This window comes from Pangasianodon hypophthalmus, chromosome 8, assembly GCF_027358585.1.
Source record: "Pangasianodon hypophthalmus isolate fPanHyp1 chromosome 8, fPanHyp1.pri, whole genome shotgun sequence".
Lineage (NCBI taxonomy): Eukaryota > Metazoa > Chordata > Actinopteri > Siluriformes > Pangasiidae > Pangasianodon > Pangasianodon hypophthalmus.
Window position 1 is genome coordinate 12,538,496 of NC_069717.1, and position 19,315 is coordinate 12,557,810.

Sequence of the window (19,315 nt, forward strand, 5' to 3'; positions counted from 1 at the left end):
GACCATGATGAAAAATAAAAACTAGCCTTTGTGCAGTACATAAATTACATGTATGTCCTTTATTCTGATGATCTATTCTTGTGCTGGTTTATATAATCCTGATACTGGTTCTTTCAGTTTCCATAGGTTAGCATGGTAATGCAGTGCTTAGAAACATACATGCAGTATTGTAAGTGTGTATTTAATTGTATTTAATTTTCAATAAGATGGTGATCATAAAGCACAATAAAGATGATCTTTAAATGTGTCAGGAGGTTGACTGTGGTTCTATCAATAACCACCAATAAGGGGTGGTGAAAAAAAACCCGGATACTGTGTGCCACAATGTCACAAGGAACCAACCTACTTTACGACTGACTGGAAAGGTGTTCAAATAAACACCACACTTATTCCACTGTGAGGGTTTAACCCTGAAAAACTTGAAGAAGTTTCATGGTTATGCCACAAACTTGGAGTGTTATGCATCTACATAATGCCCTTAACGTGGAGATGGTCCTTGTAGAGTGGCATGTCACAATGTAGGCCATGGTATTGATATCTTCACCCAGTGGGCCTGTCTCTGTATAGACAGGGGAGCACCTGACATATTTCCTCCATGACAGACAAATAGTTGATCTGGTGATCAAATGGTGGCCGTCCAGTCCATAAAGTACAATAGGGCCTGTACTGACCATAACAGGGAATGATCCACAGGTTCAATGCTCCAAGATCAATCAGTTGCTTAACAAAATTGGGTGATATTACCTTAGGCAGAAAACCTGGCTCACTCAAACTCACTCCATAATCATCACCACCCAAGTGCACACAATGTGGTCTCAGCGCCAAGGCATGCAGCTCCCTCACTCTTTTTGCAGTTGTGATTGCTACCCAAAGGCAGTCTTTAGACAGAACCTGCAATCTGGCATCCTGCATGGGCTCATAAGGAGCAGCCTTAAAGGACTCTAGCACAAGGGGGAGATCTTTTGCCAGGCTCTTGGGGAAGTGGCGGATGAAGGCACCTTGCCTCCAGCAAGACACCATCAGTGCATTATGCAATGCATTACAATGGCCATCACATACACCTTTATCATAGACAGGGACGTTCCACTGTCTAGCAGTCCCTGCATTAAAGCTAGTACTCTAGGAACTGGATCCAATGGATGGGGTGCACACCACCTGAGAAAATAAAAGGCCTTTGTACTAGGGCCTCTTGAGTTCAGGAGTGTTTCCTAGACTGTATGTTCACAGTTGTCAACTTACCTTTCACTACTAATGGCCAAACCAGGAGGTAGATAGGTGCAGATAATGTGGGTGATAATGTGGTGCCAAATCTCTCTGTCCGTTTTGGACAATAGATCTACTCAGAGAGGAAGCTGCCAAGGTGTTCTTATCACTAGTGAGACCAGCAGTACAAAGGTTTTGATGGATTCTTTTTATCCACCAGGACCCTGTCTCCTAATTGGTGAATTCTCGTGAATCAGTACTAGAGGCAGCAAGTGTCAGCTCACTGTAAGCCTTGAAAAAATCCCCAAGTCACTGCAAACACAGAGATGACAGGAGAGGATAGGAGTGTACTGTCAGCTTTGGAAGACAGGCTACCTGTAGCTTAGACTAGTTCCACAGTGTACGAGGCAAGAGGAAGAAAGGGAAAGATGGCTGTTTCTCAATGGTATTTACTGCAAATACTATGTCATATGTTCACTTCATGACCTTGTTGTGCATGTGTGATGTTCCTTATCTGCAATGTGAGAAGGCTTGAGTCTCATTGTAAAGAGCAACATGACTGATTATAAATAAGAATGTCTTTATCTTTACTCCTGAACGAGTTAATTAGAGTGAACTTGAGAGAGTGCATACTTAATATATAACTGTTTATAAGGCTTTATGTTTGAGGGGAATGTTGCAAGGGCATTCCCCAGTTAAAATAAAAAAAAGAAAAGAAAAAAAAAGTTTTATAGAGTTTTTATTTTTAGAAAAATTAGAAAACTGTTCTTATAGTTTCAAAATTTTTTAGTTTCCTTTCATTATTCAATTTAATGCAAAAAAATTAAAAACTTTTTTCCCCAAAAAGAATTCAAGTAGCTATAAGTCAGAAACTTCTGTGACTTTCTTTTGCTAAGGGAATATCTGCTGTGTCTGAAGCTCTGGTATGAAAAAATGCTTTGACTCTTCCACTCCTGTCATTGCTATATGACATTAATAGCTGCCTAGAGCCAAAGCATATCTGTCCTCTTTAATATAAAACTTTTGTCTGAGAGACAGTGACTTGGTTTTAGATGTGCATTAATCCTTTCACCAGACAGTTTGAGTTACAAAACCTACAGTATATAGATTCTCAGTAATGTAGTTAAAACAAAAGAAATATAATTGGGAGGAAAAACGCATTGTATTTCACAGGTAGAACTGAACCTATGCTATAAATGTATGTATGCTCAGATTAGATTTGAGCAAAAAATCTGTTAGAGTTCTATGTCCTAAAAAAAACCCAAGAAGGGTGAGTAGCTCAAATTATAGAGAAATAGATATCTAAATAAGGGAAATTTAGCTGTGAGAAGACAGCAAACAGCAATGCTATCTGCCTTTATTATTCTCATGATAATTGAGTACACAATAGAGTTGTCCAGCAGTTTCTTCAACTGCTTGCAGAAACAAAGGCCAAAACTCTACCCTGTAATTCATCATTTAATGACAATAAACAAAAAAACACAAACAGACACCAGTAAAGAATCCACAGTCAGTGTGCGTGTGTGTGAGTGTGTGTGTGTGTGTGTGTGTTTGGGGGGATGTTTTTATATCTGGGTGGGGACCAAATTTCCCCACATGGATAGGAATATCTGACAGTTTTGACCTTGTGACAACATTTGGCTGGTCCTCACCGGAAAAACTTACCAAAAAAATGGTAAGTTAGAGATGATAGAGCTAATTAAAAAATTTCCATATTTCCATGTTTGAATAATAATTATGTCAGTGGAAGGTCCTCATAAGGGATGTAACCAAATAAAAATACACTCTTCAAAATGACAAATAACGTGTTCTTAACAGATACAAAGACATATGAATAGCACACTAGGCACACTATTTGTTTTTTGTTGTTTCTTTTAGAAAGCTTGCCAGAAAAGGTCACAGGGTGTCTAGTTGAGAATAGAGGTGTGCATTGGGACTGGGATCCCATAGAATGCAACAAAAAAACTCATTTAAATGGGAGGGGACAAACAAAGACCACGTTGTACAATGCATATCCAGCATGTATTTATGGCATGCTGACAGCTCTGACAATTTTTGCCAGTGTTTTCTAGTGTTTCTGGGGGCATGATCATAAGGTTCATATTTAATTAAGAAAAACCTTTCCGATTAAGGCCAGGCTCTTCTGGTTTAGGGTTTACACCCCTAGTTGTTACAAGGAAGACAAATGTGTGTGTGTGTGTGTGTGATGAGTTAGTAAGCTGACAGATACGGTATGCTCTAGGAAAGAGGATCATTCAGTGTGCTGCGACTGAGAGAATGCTCATTTAGACAAAGCTAACAGATGTGCACAAGACTCCAGATGCTCTTTCTTCTCCTCAGTTTCTTTGCTTTGAGGCACTTATCCACACACACAAGCAAACAGGGCACACATACAGAGCACACCTCCCTCGTTCATAAACAAACAGAAGAGAGATGGCTGGGCACTAGGAGGTGGATCTGTACAGAATGTTGTGGCTCTGAGGCTGAAATCCCCTGCAAAGCTCTTAAACTCCTGTAAGGCCCTTCAGTCTCTCCCACCGGCATCCAATCGCACTCCAACAGATGAAGGGATTTCACACATTCCTAGCCAGAGTGGGACAGAATTGACTTTTGTATTGGATCAGTTGAGATGCACACACACACACACACAATCCCATGCCCTCGCAGCCTATCACAGTACCTTTCCATCTAATTTTTATTTTCCTCACTTGCTATTGTGGTTTTACCTTGGCCACGATCTCTGATCGTTCAGTTAGCAAGTTGCATTTATGACTTGCTCCTACTGTAAAAATGTGCTATACTGGAAGTAACGTTAGCAATCCGTCCAACCAATCTAGCCAGAAAAAATAAAATTATTGCCATTTTTTTTTTACTATTTACAATATTCTGTTACCTTGCCTTCTGCTGCCAGGAAAGGTTGGCGATTAAATGATTTCTGCCTTTAATATTTCAAATAACAGACACTCAATACAAACTTTTTTTTGTTTTTTTACTTCACAATGACAGTTTGAAGCTGCTGATGCTATTTTTTGAGATCAAATTGACTTGATATACAGCACTCCCTAAATCATTTAGTATAGAAGTACTGAGAAAGTATCTGTTATAAAACAGGTAACACAGAAAAAAATGTTAACACTGTGTAGACACTATTTCAACCTATATTATCAGTCATCCAGGAGAAGTTAACCATTTAAACATCACATTTTTAGTGCATGGCTCTCAAGCCGCCACCAAGAGTAAATGATCTTAACCATGTTGTAGAGTTTTCAAGAACCATTTACAATTTGCTATATCAGAATAACCTTTTTAAAATGACATAAATTGTGTTTGTTGCACTCTAGGCATCTCTCTCTCTCTCTCTCTCTCTCTCTATTTAGTGCAAATTATAATAGTGCTTAAATGACTGTTCACTTCTATGTAGTATAAAACCACTTTGCAACACCTGCGTTCAGGGCCCAAACAAAACTGAATAACTAACAGCGCATTCAAAAAACCCTTCTAAGTGATAAATGTTCTGTCATGAGTTTGGCAACATTAATCTGTAATAATCCAGTAACTCATGAATTTATTTTGAAGGCAATTTCAAATGTTGGTCTTGACCATTATGTCTTTATTTTGCCTTCTCTTAACCATGAGCATGGCTGCTGGGAGAATAAGCAGCTGCTCAGATGACTAATTGTAGAGTGGATGCCTCTGGTTGCGCTCAGTTAACATTCACACTCATCTAAACCATGAACACAGACTGCAGATGGTAACGCTTTAAAGAAACATCTTATATTATTCCACAGAAGCAAGATGAAAGCCACACTATAGTTGGTAAAAACATCCAGGTTCAATCAATTAAGAGCATTTAATGAATGTGTAAGGACCAAATGGAATTTGTCTTTGTTGTACATTAATGCTTCATAAATAAAATTAGGAATAGTGTGTTTTAGTATAGGAAAAAATATAATATTGGAAATAGGATATTGTAAGTCTATTATATACAGTATATTATATTGCTCTCCTCCCCTTAATCACTACTATCATCAATGGCTCCATAACATCTGGTCATGTACCAACTGCATTCAAGAGAGCAAGGGTTATTCCCATCCTGAAGAAATCCACTCTGGAGCCCTCAGACATCAGCAACTATCTCCAAGATCCTATCCAATCCGGCTTCAAAGTTGCACATTCCACAGAGACTGCCCATTTGGCCATTACTGAGAAGCTACATGCTGCTAGATGAGCCAAACTATCATCAGTCCTCTACTTCCTCAACCTTTCAGCAGCATTTGACACAGTCAACCAGAAAACGCTCTTGTCCACCCTCATGAGTCTTGGAATTTGTGGCGCAGCATGGCAATGGTTTTCTTCCTACCTGGAAGGTTGTTCATATCAGGTGACATGGAGGGGATCCATATCTGCTCCATGCAGACTCTCCACTGGTGTCCTACAAGGCTCAGTACTTGGTCCTCTTCTGTTCGCCCTCTGTACTCTGTCTCTTAGTGAGGTCATATCCTCACATGGGTTTTCATACCACTATGCTATGCAGATGACACTCAACTCATCCTCTCCTTCCCTCCCTCAGACACTCATGTTTCTGCTCAGATCTCAGTATGTCTGGCAGACATCTCATCATGGATGGCAGCTCATCAGCTGAAAACTGACCTGCTGTTCATCCTAGGTGATTCATAGCCATGTCAGGATCTCCCTGGTGATCTCCCTGGACAACTCTCTGATCTCACCTTCGGTTACTGCACGCAACCTTGGGGTAACCATGGACAATCAACTGTCCTTTTTCTCTCACACTGCTAAACTGACACACTCATGTCGATTTCTTCTTTACAACATCAGAAGAATTTGTACATTTCTATCCACTCAGGTACTTTTTCAGGCCGTTGTCATTTTGAGACTGGACTACTGCAACTCCCTCCTGGCAGGGCTCCCTCTGAGCGCCATTCAACCTCTGCAACTGATCCAGAATGCCGCTGCATGACTTGTTTTCAACCTTCCTAAGTTCTTCCACACCACCCCATTGCTAGCTGCCTGCATCAGATTTAAAACACAGATGCTTGCCTACAAAGCAAAAAACGGACCAGCACCCACTTACCTCAAAGCACTTATCATACCCTGCACTGCACCATGCTCCCTCTGATCCTCTAGTACTGCTTGACTGGTCCCACCATCTCTCAGGGTACAAGAAAGGCATGCATCAAGACGCTTCTCTGTTCTGGCACCTAGGTGGTGGAATGAACTTCCCCTAGATGTCTGAATAGCTGAGTCATTGGCAGTCTTCAAACGACGTCTAAAGACCTACCTCTTCCTGAAGTACTTAAATTACTACTAGTAAAATTGTGTTGTCTATATGCTTCTCTTACTATATTACCTCACCAACAAAGTTTTTAGTTATTATTATTATTATTATTATTATTATTATTATTATTATTATCTTAGTTATTTATTCTTAGTCCATGACCTAGTGAACTAGTATCAGGATGTATTTATTGATAGAGCCTTCAAATACTTCTGTAGTCGCTCTGGATAAGGGCGTCTGCTAAATGCCATAACTGTAAGTGTTTTTCTGATTTTGATTGCGCTGCCTGTCTGTGCTCTACTATTGTGAGCTGATATGTTTAGTTCAAGTGTAACAATGATTTATGTGTCACAGCAGTTCTTAGTATAGCAGGGGTACGTGGAGCAACAGTTTTTTGACCATAGTCCTCTGTATTGATCTTAAGTTTTTTGAAGTTCATCACAGCTTAAGCTGTAACATTTTTATTTAATGTGCACACAGCCCTCTGGCATGAAATATGTTATTCAACAGGAATAAAGAAACCCGTATGCATCATCATCTGTCTGTTTATTGAGTGGAGACACAAGTCAGAAAGGCTGCATACTTTTATTCCTCTATACCAGGGGTCTTCAATTTTGTCCACAAAGAGCATCTTCAGTCTTGTCCACAAATTGAAGACCCCTTCTCTAGACCACAAAAGGATTACTATTGCTAATTTATCACTAAACAACATTTCATACTTTTTAACCATTTATAGTTACATTCAATAGTGTGGACATTCACAAGAGAAGTTAGTTCCTTGTTTCACTTTCATTATAGCAGCTATAAACAGGCATTCCCTCCCTCCACAAGTCTTTCTTTTTTTTCTCCCATGAAGTTAATAAGACAAAAAAAAAATCAGAGTTTGTCATGTCACTAAGAAACCGGAAAGCACAAACTCCTCTGTCCCAAAGATTCTCTTATGGCAGAAAACCTACTGACTGCTACAAAGTGTTGACTTTCATAATTCAACAATTAGACATTATTCTTTGTTAAAAAAACAAAGTGATTATTATCCGTTTATTGTTAAATTATGCTCTGCATCTGCCATACAAGTTCCTATGAGCAAGCTGTTACTAGAGAAACAATAACATATTAGAATGAGTCCATTAATGTAAACGAGTTGCAATTACAGCCAGGTCAACACTCAGAGCCACGCTGTTACCAGTCAGAATCAAGAAATCAACAGCACTGTGGTATGAATTCTCATATTCCTAAGATTATGAGTATCTCATTGTCTAAGAGTAAATTGTGGGATCATTATATTACTTTGACCTATGGAATTGGGGGTTAATTTCCACCTTGTTCAACATGGACTTCATTTAAAATGTTCAATAACAAATTAGTTCATACATGCTAATTATATGTAGTATAGCATCCTGAATAAACTGTGCTTCTATATAGACATTTGTGAATATGCCCACTGTGTTTAATCACAAACTCAATCAAAGGGAAGGTCATGAGTTTTAAAAATGGTGAATGCATGATTTGCTATTTGGTCTCCTGTTCCCTTCAGTTGTTGATCCACTCAGACCTGTATTAAAGAAGGCAACTTCATCTGTTCCACATTTCATTTCAGTCCATAATGTAACTGATGTAGCTTCTGTCACTGTGCAAGCATGTGCCATAGTGCTTAATGCATTAGCTTCTTACCCCAGAGGCTTTTCCAGTCGACTGGCTGGAGATCCCACTATCTCACCCAGAGTGCAGAAGGTCTGACCCAGGAAGTCCTGCAGAGGGTTGGCATGAACAAAAAAAAAGAAAACAAGGACCGGAGGCAAATCCGGAACACAGGAAATGGAGTGGAGAGAGAGCACACTGAGTCAGAGGAGCATTTTACCAAGAAATGTGTTGTACAGCTAATAAAGTCAAGGAAGGCATCCACGTACGTTGAATTCGGAGGGCTTCCAGGAGGGAGAACGGGCAGGCACCGTCATTAGCAACAACAACAGAGTACATCATGTAACAGAAAGGATAAAAATAAAAAGAAAAAAAACAAGGCTGCTATAGTCAGGTATAAGAGATGGTGGAGAGAAAAGAGAGCGTGAAAGCAGGAGAGAGAAAGAGAGATAGAACGAGGAGTGGGGGTGAACCACCGCCCTCGATAATCCATTTACACATATTAATGTGAATACCAAATCATAAATCATAATCTGAAATAAAAATGGAAATGAACATGTTTTGGTGATATGCAAACCAGTGGCAGAGGTTAAATAAATCCTTAACTAATACCCAGGGGTGAAAAATAACAAACTATCAAAGCTTCCACTTCTGAAATGTTATGAAAGTGTCCAAATTGTAATAAAGAATTGGAAAGTGTCATGCTTAATACACCTTCTTTTTCACCTTTGGTCTGGCAATGCCAAATAAAACCATTCTGTAAAAACAAGCTCTGAAAGCTTTGATAAGGGCATCTAAATATGGAAGATTTCATTTCCTATAGAAATGAACTTGCATATTATGTGTGCGTCATGGGCACACATAAAATTTGCTAACCACACATTCAAAATGAATCGCCATCAGTAGGGAATAACTGGTTAATAGTGATGAACAGATGTTACTTCATTAGTTAATAGATACTAATCCAAAAAACATTAATCTTTGTGCACACAGCAGTGTTATTATGATTTAAAAGCATATTTCACCATGTGGATGAGTAAGTCTTATTTGCATAAAACCAAAGTTAAAATGGGAAAGAGCATGCATGATGAAATAGATGTGGTCAGTATTTGAAGCACAAACAGGTTTAAATGCATTCTAGTTCTTTGTTAGCCAGCAAGCATACACACATGCAGAAGTATCTCACAAACTTACATGCTTGGCCAGGTCAGGACTTTTGGAATCAATGTCATATCTGAAATCAGGGAGTTAAAAACATCGCTTTCAAATATAAGTCCCTAAAATCCTGGTTTACTATGATTTTTTTTCACGGTACTGATTCACAGGGGAAACCGTTTGCAGATACGAAGCCTGTACATGCCATTAGTGGATTCAGAGTGAAACTGAAATGTCCAATATGTATTAAAAGTTTCCTTTTTTTTATTTTTATTCTCTGTGACCTGTTTGAATCATCATAATGGCAAAATCCTTCATGTTAAAACATGTCCCATGTTGGAATATCAACTCACTCATTCAGTGAAAATACACTCAAAACTGGCATTCTGCACTTTATCATTATAGTAATGGCTTCAGCAAAAATCCGACATGCTGGAGAACAAAACATTTACCATTTAAATTGTAATTATCTAATGACTTACAAACTCTGGGTATTAGCTATAATACTTATTTTAGCTATTACTTGTACCTCTCTAATTACAGGATATCTAGTCAGTCATACATATGAGTCTATGTGAAATTCCTCTGAGGCCCTTGACAGCTGCATCTGCTTATAATTAAAACTTAATGACAGAAGCCACAGAATCACAGTGTGGAGAAGCGTGATATCTACAGAGCTATTCTAATGCCCTCACTCAGACTTCAAAGTCTTCTTATTATGCCAGTATATTACTCACTGAATCCCTGCAAGATGAGCATTAATAACTCACTATATTAAAAAGTTGAGTCAGATTCACTAGCACAGGAGGTCGCATAGCCCTGACCATATGTGCCTTGTTAAGAAAAATTGTCTCCCCAGAGCCGTAGTGTGATTGAGAGGCAAGTCTCTGAGGTTTGCAATTATATCTCGCACTTCTGGTCAGTGTATGTGCTTTGCCCCGTCAACTGAGAAAAAGCTATTTAGGGCAAAGAAAGTGAGATGGAAGGATGGCTGAGACTGGGAGTGAGTGCCACTGTCTTTTGCTGAACACTGGTGAGAAGAATGAGGACAAAACTCATCTGAAATATTTATCACCCGTTTTACCAATCTGACATCTTCACTTCTACACATAACAATCAAGATATATAGACATTAATAATGACCAAGAGCTATAGAAGGAGTTGAGAGTGGGGGAAGGAAGGAAAGAAAGAAAGAAAGAAAGAGGTCTATTCCTCTGTGTAAGGATCAAAGAGATTAGCTTACATGTCAAAACGCAGATTTTGCTTCTCCTCAAAAAAATAGTCCAGAATGTACTTCCTCACAAAGTCTGGGTTGAGTGTGTTGTCAATCACTTCTGTCCTCCCGAACTATGAGAAAAAGAGAGAGAGAGAGAGAGCAGGGTTGTGGGGATCATGGCATTGGTTAAAATGTCCTCAGCAAAAGGAAAAGCATTAGGAATACAAATACAGATATGAATAGGAGGCATACTACGCTTTCTTTTTTTCAAAGAAATCTTGCCAGAAAGGTTCACAGGGCATCCGGTTGAGAATAGAATGCTTCGTGACACAACAAAAAAGTTGTTAGATATAACATGTTTTCTTTTACTCAATGCTGGATAGCTCACCCAGTTGCAACAGAGTTAAGAAGTGAGACTCGCAATGTGGTTAGCATTCCTCGGGTGCTGATTTATTTGCTATTCGCTGTAGGTCTCATAAAAATCTTTATCAGTCTCTCTGCTAAATACAGCGTTACTTGTCTAACAACAAAGAAAATGTGCAACAGAAGAATATGGGCAAAAGCCACCTACAGACATATGCACACCTTGTGGTCTTCTCCCCCCTAAAAAAATAATAACAGCCCACTGGAAAGAAGAGAGAGATAAAAAAAAAAACAATCCCACCTGTTACAGAGATACATGAAAGGGACATAGTAATAGGATTCATATTTAATTTTAAAAAAGTATAATTAAAGTTTAGGCTACACCCACTTTAAATCCAAATCCAGATACAGATACTGATATTTGGCGTACTAATGAAATAGATAGATAAAGGGAGTTTCATTGCATTATATTCCGCATGTTGCGGAGCACTCACTATTAGCATATACCAAGCCATAAAGTTCTCTCCAAAAGTTCTGTATTAGTTGTTGTTGTTGTTGTTGTTGTCGTCGTTGTTGTTGTTAGAACCACTTGCTAATGAAATTCATACACGGAATGAATGCTCTCTAATATTTCTGACGCACTCTGTGTTCTCAGCTTTATTCTGGACTCATGCCTGTGACAAAACATATGCTCTTCTGTGAAACTTTCCGTCTACTTTGCCACCTGGCCAAGCAACCAGTGTAGCAGCTTGGAGAACATATTCAGGCTGTTTGTAATATCTACAATGTACAAGAGTCACTGTGTAGCACCACCAGCAAATGCAAGGCACCTCAAAATGCCGTATCTAAAACCAACCCTTCATTCTTCAGGCTACAAAGGACTCTCTGCTGTTATTAGAACACAGCAGCTTGCCACAGCCCAGAGCACTAAACTCTGTGATCTTCATCTACAGGCGAAGTGAGAGAGGAAGAGTAGAGAGTGTGCTGTTCTCCCCTCAGAAGCTGCTTGCCAAAAGATGGCAGTTCATTCCCTTGTCTAATTGTGTTTACCATGAATAATTCAATTTAAAGAGGCAGCTCTTCAGATCTGCATAAATAAAATATCCCTCACAAGTGTTAGTGGATACTGACAGTGTGAACTCCTAGTCAGTGCTTTTCAATTGGGTTGAGGAGTAAGGTTGAAAATGGAGCACTGAAACTGCAAAGTCTGACAGGAACCTAATGATATGCTTCTTACGTTGCAGATTATGGGGCAGCTCTGAGCTATTCATTAGGATCTTCTGGATAATTTCCTCTGTGAACTATGAGCTAAGTCAATATGGTTTGATATATGCTAATAGTGTTTCTCATTTATTATTTATTCAGCCTTTAATGAAGCACTCTTCAAATGCTTAATATATAACACCGGCTGAATACCTAAGGGTAGCTCAATTTGATTACTATTTAATTGAGAATTTGCGCCATGGTTTGCAGCAGGTTCAGAATGTCTACATTTATATTTTTTGGTATAATTTATTCACTTAATGTAAACATTCCAGCATGATGTTGAATATATCAATATCATTAGAGGTTTTAGAGGTGATAGTGAAGAAAAAGGTCATAACTCAGTCACTAGCGCAGAACTCTGAGGTGTCTGTGTGACCATGGCAGCCTGCTGTTTGACTAAGCTGGGGTAAGTGAGACAGGTCCATTGACAATAGGCATTCTTGTTTAAAGAAACCCAGAACGGAATGGATGGCAGGTCTAAGAGCAACTCAACATACCCAGATTCAGCTCTGTGAAAGCAGGATTCTGCTTTATCGCTATCAGCACACAACACTTCCTCATTTCTGGGAGAGAATCCCACCTAAGCCCACCAATGCCACCTGCATAAGCCTGCTGCCACTCAGCTCCATTCAAACCAGCAAACCATCAAACCAAACCATTTCAATATGTATTCTCTCGCTAAATGCACTTACCCACTGCTGTTATTGTCTATTTGTCTAGTTTTCCCTATTTTATCTCTTGGCCTCACACTCACACAGTCCCTTTCTCATTTCCCTTTAAATTTCCATGGTCTAATAACCCTGGTTAAGGTATGGATCACTGTTATGACAAGAGCAAACATATTTCTATGTGGTTTTATTTAAAAATTATCAGTCAGTTAACAGCTACCCTTTGAACTAATGACAATGATAAATAACAAAGAAATGAAATTTTTTAGCTATAATTTTACATTATTTGTTGATCATTTAACATAAGCAACTATGTTAAAAAATAAACTGCACATAAATTTGTAGAACATTTCTTCATCAAAACTGTCTAATTTAAATTGGTTTAAATGGTGGCATTAAATTTTTAAGAAACATTTTATAGGTTTACGTGCATGGGGACCTTTTTTCGGACTGGTTAAAACAATTTTCTTCGAAATGATTATCATTGCATCTTTAGTCCATGCAAGATTGTAAGACTGGAATGCAGTTCTTTTTGTAAAATTCACTGTTTTATAAAATTCTGTAAATTACAGAATAATAATTGAATGACAGTTTCATCAGTTTTAGAGAAAATATTTTAAATGTCTATTTTCTTTGCTATTTTTCAGTTTATGTACTGAAATAGAACATTTTGATGTTTTTCTACAATAATAATTCACAGAATGATGAATACTAACTTAAAGTAATTAATTAAAATAATGAGAAAAGGAAATTTCTGTACATTTTCCTGAAGGTTAATTACTATAAAATGATATAGTTATGTATTTCAATTTACCACCTAATAAATCTCTGTTTTTACAAAAGGGTAGTACCATAATATTTTATGGTTTATCTACAGAGTCAATTTTCCACATGGTACATTACTGTAATTTAACAGTAATGCTATTCTTTTGACAGAATATATTATCACCAATTTCAAGCAAAAAAAATCATTTTGAAGCAACATTAGGTCCTTTCCTGTAATGCCATCTCACAGCTGAAGGATGGAGAACACTTATAAAGTGATCTTGGATCAATTCTCTAAATAGGTTTTCAATAGAGCACAAATCTATGCCATTGCAAAATTCTCATTTTGTGTTTCTGCAACCTTTTCAGTGTTGATTAAGATGTATATGTTTAGGGTCATCATCTTGTTGAAAAGTTGCCAAAGGTAATCAGGTTTTGGTTTAGAATATCATGGTACTTTGTAGAATTTATGATGCTGTCAATTTTTACAAGAACCCCTGGACCACTGCCGAGGCAGTAATCTCCTGCATAATCTTCCTGGGTTGTAATTAACTGTTATAACTTTAAAAACTTTCTAATATGTCACAGGTTGTACTTATATAAGCTAAAATACCTGAATTAACTGACTTTACTATAATCTAAAGTACTTGTATAAATCGCTCAAAGTATAAACTTTGCTATTTCAATCAAATCTTACCTGAAATTATTAGAAATTCCTTAATATTGAAACCTTATCTTTACCCAGATATAATATGCTATTCTAATTCTTCCATGAGTTCAATATAAGACTCATGATAGACTTATATGAATATAGATATAATATAGTAAGATATTTAATTACAGTGGATATAAAATGTCTACACACCCCTATAAAATAGCAGGTTTTGTGATGTAAAAAAAGAGAAAGAAACAAAGATCAATCATGTCAGATATTTTCCACCTTTGATGTGGTATAGCACCCAAAAAGGGAAGAAAAAGAAAAAAAAAAGAAAGAAATTTTATTCCACTCTTCCTTGAAAAAGGTTTTCAACACAATTTAAATCCGGTCTCTGATTGGGCCATTCTAAAATTTTGATCTTCTTCTTCTGAAGCCATTCCTTTGTTGTGTTGGATTTGTGCTTTGGGTAATTATCATGCTGGAAGGTGGAATGTTTCTTCAACTTCATCTGTCTAACAGAGGCCTGCAGGTTTTGTGCCAAAACAGTTTTGAGCTATACATGATTCCCTCTATCTTGAATGGAACCCCAGTCCCAGCTGAAGAGAAGCAATGCCATTGCATGATGCTACCATCACCATGCTTCACTGGGAGTATGGTGTTTTTTGGATGATAAGCTCTCTTGGTTTTGCACCAAACATATCTTTTAGAATTATGCCCAAAAAAGTTCTACCTTGGTCTCATCAGACCATTACACATTTTGCCACATGGTTTGGGGTGATTTGGGTGGGTTTAGATGGGTCTTTTTTTTGTTTTGTTTTGTTGTTGTTTTTTTTGTGAGAAAGGGCTTCTGTCTAGCCACCCTACCCCATACCCCAGAAATGTGAAGAATATGAGAGATTGTTGTCTCATGTAAAGACTGACCAGTGCTTGGCAGATATTCCTGCAGTTCCTTTAATGTCACAGTAGGCTCTCTTGGCAGCTTTCTTCTTGTCCTTTCGTCAATTTTGGAGGGATGTCTTGTTCTTGGTAATATAAGTTGCACCACATTTTTTTCACTTGTTGATGATGGCCTTCCCGGTGTTCCATGATACATTTGTTTTGGAAACTCTTTTGTACCCATCTCCTGATCAGTACCTTTCAACAATGAGATCCCGTACATACTTTGTAAACTCTTTGCTGACTATGGCTAAAGCAGTCATATAAAAAAAAAAAAAAAAAAACGTCAAGAAAATCCTACAGAAGCAGCTGATCTTTATTGGGGGTTAATCAGAATCGCTTCACTGGTGACAGATGTATGATAATTACATTTGAATATGATTTTGAATGTGAGGGGTTAATTCTGAGTATTGTCCCATTATATATATGTCCCTTTACAAAAGGGTGTACACACTTGTGCAACTAGATTATTACAAGTTTTTTTCTTGTTTTAATGTAAAACTATTTGTTTCTACTTGAATTTTGTTGGTTGTTATGTCACATAAAAGTTGGATAAAGATCTGACATGATTTATCTTGGCTTCATTTTTTCACGTCACAGAATTACCTGTATTCCAAGCATACCTTTCCAAGCTACAAGCATACCTGTATTCCAGTTGTTGCAGGCCTCTATCCTATAAAAGTCCAAGACTATTTGGTTATCTCCTACTTAATTCAAATGTATTTTTTTATTCTGGTAGCACTGGCATCAATAATATAGCACCATTCCTGCAGGGGCTAAGTCACATACACTAAATCATGCAATCATTAGGTGACATGTTGTAAGAAACACGGTCCTGCTAATTTGAATGGACTTACTGTACTGCAAAACTGGCATCAGCCTCCTGCTGTGATGGATATTTTCAGTGCAAGTGCAATTTCACATTTTGTCAGGGCACAAAGCATAGTGCTGATATGCATGATTTCCTGCCTACAGAAATCTACATAATGATTTCGCTCCATTCTTTTGTGTTCTGTTGCAATATTCCATAGCAGGAAGTTTCTTCTTGGCATCAATATACTGCTATAATTTCAGTGTTTTTTCAGTGTCACCACACTAAAGCTTTCCTAAATCTGATGTAGATACACATGTAAAGCTTTCCTAAATCTGATGTATTCAATCAACACAGAAAGTCTGAGGATGCATCCAGACTGATGGGACAGTTAAATCCTAGGGCGTAGGGCTTAGTTAATATTTGATGTTCAACATTTCACATTTAGGGTCTAATATTTGGAAAATAACTTAGTTCTGATATGTGCAAGAGGTAGAGCTTGTTAGGATATATAAGTCCTAGATATGATTTAAATGATGACATAACAAAGAGGAAAACCTCTGCTCTGTGACGTAAGAGCTTTTAAGTTACCAAAAGAGCTCTTACAGAAAACATCATTGTATGTCTCACTGTACTTGAAAATAACATTGGTTTATATAATATGACTTTTCAATATTTAACACAAATCTTATTGAAAACACTTTATAATGCCATGACCATTTAGATCAACTTTCTTAAAGTATTCATATGTTACATGACAATAATATGGACTACTAAGTCATTTTACTTTTTTAAAACAAACTTTTATACATAATATATTAGGTTCAGTGACACTCCTCACATTTAAAAAGCCAAAAAATTATCTTGTAAGGAGTTGTGCTACTTCCATTGATGTGGTATTTTAGTATCTACAGGGAATGGATGAATATTATGGCCTTATAACATGCCTTCAGGAGTCCCAGCACTATACCTGTGCAAGGTTGTTTTTCGAGGTTGCTACTGCCACTGAGCAGGTACTTGAAAAAAGAAAGAAAGGAGAAAAAGAAAAGAAGAAAAAGAACTTACTTACAAAATGAAACACTAAAAGCAAAAGGACCAGTCAGTAAGTCCAAATGTACTTTCCTTTCTCTTGTAACCAAGGGTTAAATTGCCAGAAAAAGCAGGGAAGTTGACTACTACCTTCAGTTTAAATAAACATCAAGTGGAACTGAGTACTATAATTTTAAGAAAATGTAAATTATAGCATGGCATAATGATGATAATCATACTGATGATGTAATACAGTTTCACAGTGGTTCAGAGAAAATTCTTTCATTTTGAAATTGTAAAATACTGTATATTCCTTTAATCAAGGCACTTGTTAACTGCTGTGTACATTTGATCTTGCCAGAAAAGAAACAAAACAATTATTTAATACAGATTTGATGCCAAAATTGAAACAAAGATACATTAAAACCTAAGGTTCTGGCTACAATATCAATGAGTCCATACCACATACATTTAATGATAGATACTATTACTAATTTTTTTGGTACCCATTAAAAGAATATGGATTCTCCACATCCTAAATCCCAATTTAACAACCACTGGTAAATTCATATTAGTTCACATTAATTCATAGCGTTAGAGTTACTGAATAATATGCTTCAAGATGAATAACTAAATAATAAGCTGAGACATTTAGGAGTTAAAATTAAATCAGGAGCCTCCAAAACATAGTTTGTGAACTTGAGCTTTACACATTAAAAATACACAGGAATTACACAGTTCTTAATGTGGTAAGGTAAATGTGGTTTAATGACTTGCACTGTTAGGTTAAAAAAAAAAAAAAAGAAAAAGAAAAAACAATAGGGTATACACAGAGTTTTTTTTTCTAGTTTAAAAAATGTCTCTAGGTTAATTGACATAATAACCCATATTAATGTCATGCAAAATATAAATATCTAATGAATCATGAGTTAAACATTTATGAATACTTTATAATGAATATGGTATAAAGTGTTTATGTAAGATTTTATGTAAGTTTTTAAGCATGTCTTATGTAGAAACCTTTCATATAAAGCATTACCAAGACTTTGTACATGCTTTCACCTAGAGGAAATTGGTTTTATACAAAAGCTGGACCATAATTTCCAATGAAAAGAAAAGTCTTTGTAATGTTATTGCTATTCACAGGAGCTGAGTATATAAAAAAGGGCACAAATTAGAAAAGATAGCAATATTATTGCAGTGGGATAATTTGTAGTCTACTACATTGAAAGCATTTCTGATATAGTGGCAGAAAATATAAGAAGAGAAAAGAACAAAACATAAGAAGGTTGGAGAACATCTGGTCTGTCAGGCAGTCTGTGGTTTACACAGTTTTAATCATTAGTGGTGGAGTAGCAGAAGAGATACAAAACTGTGAATGTGGGATGAAAATATGGGACTATGTGGGCTGTGGACATGTCTTCCTGTCTCTGAGCTAGAGCAGTATAATTAAGGAGTTTCAGTGCCACAGAGGGAACGCTGACAGTATCTACTCCTGCCTGGACAAACCTCCTTTCACCCTGAGATGGAAACCTAGCTTTATCATTCCCACACAGCTTAAAAGCTCCTACTGACTGACTGCTGCTATCACATAACCACCTCTTGCATGGCAGACATAGTAAACCATAGTATGTAAGCTTGATCTGAGGAAGAAACTTGTTTAGCATTGTGTTAAATTGCCTCCTTGTAAAAAATTGCACTGCCATCTCTGAAAAGAATCATGCTGTCTGTAGAGTCTTACTTTTAACAATACTGTTATCTGATATGGTAGGATTCAATTAAGATTATATTCCCTGGATTATGAGCACACATAAAAGGGTTAGGATAAACTCATATGCTTATCATTGCAATAGATTCTTACCCACTTTACATTCTGTATTATAATCAGGGGCTCATTTTTGCTTAGCCATCAACTGGGCTGGACTGGATTTCCCATAGGAAATGTGTTGGCTAAAGGTCAACTGATTTTAATGCTAATCACTATCGGAATGTGTACAATCATCTCAACAGTCAATCACTGGAGCAGGGCTGAAAGTAAAGACATTAATATTCAGCAGTGAAATCAATGGCAGTTGATGGGCATATGTATGATGGCCACGGCTGGAGAGAAAGAAAGAGACAAAGTAAAGTAGACTAAAGTCTAGTAGAGACTACATGACTTCATGAAATCAAAATCTCTGTACACTGTCAGGATCTCGCAGCCCACTTGTGAGTCAGCATACTTTCCCTTTGAGCCACGAGCACGACTCAACTTGACCCACCCACCCCTCAATATAAACGAAGACAGGCATCAAGACTATTCTCTGTCCTG

At 37.3% G+C, this 19,315-nt stretch overlaps 1 protein-coding gene across 2 annotated transcripts in view; it reads right to left on the reverse strand.

Annotated features, from left to right (window-relative positions):
- The window catches only part of cpne5a (copine Va), an 83,212-nt gene that overhangs the window by 42,936 nt on the left and 20,961 nt on the right, over positions 1-19,315 (reverse strand). The window contains exons 4-7 of one of the 2 annotated variants that reach the window (XM_026925184.3): positions 10,536-10,639; positions 9,332-9,371; positions 8,407-8,421; positions 8,171-8,247 (exon numbers count right to left, since the gene is read on the reverse strand). In XM_026925184.3, the coding sequence (XP_026780985.1) occupies positions 8,171-8,247; positions 8,407-8,421; positions 9,332-9,371; positions 10,536-10,639 (236 nt within the window). The remainder of the gene's footprint in view (positions 1-8,170; positions 8,248-8,406; positions 8,422-9,331; positions 9,372-10,535; positions 10,640-19,315) is intronic. The other variant, XM_026925985.3, reaches the window with a different exon arrangement.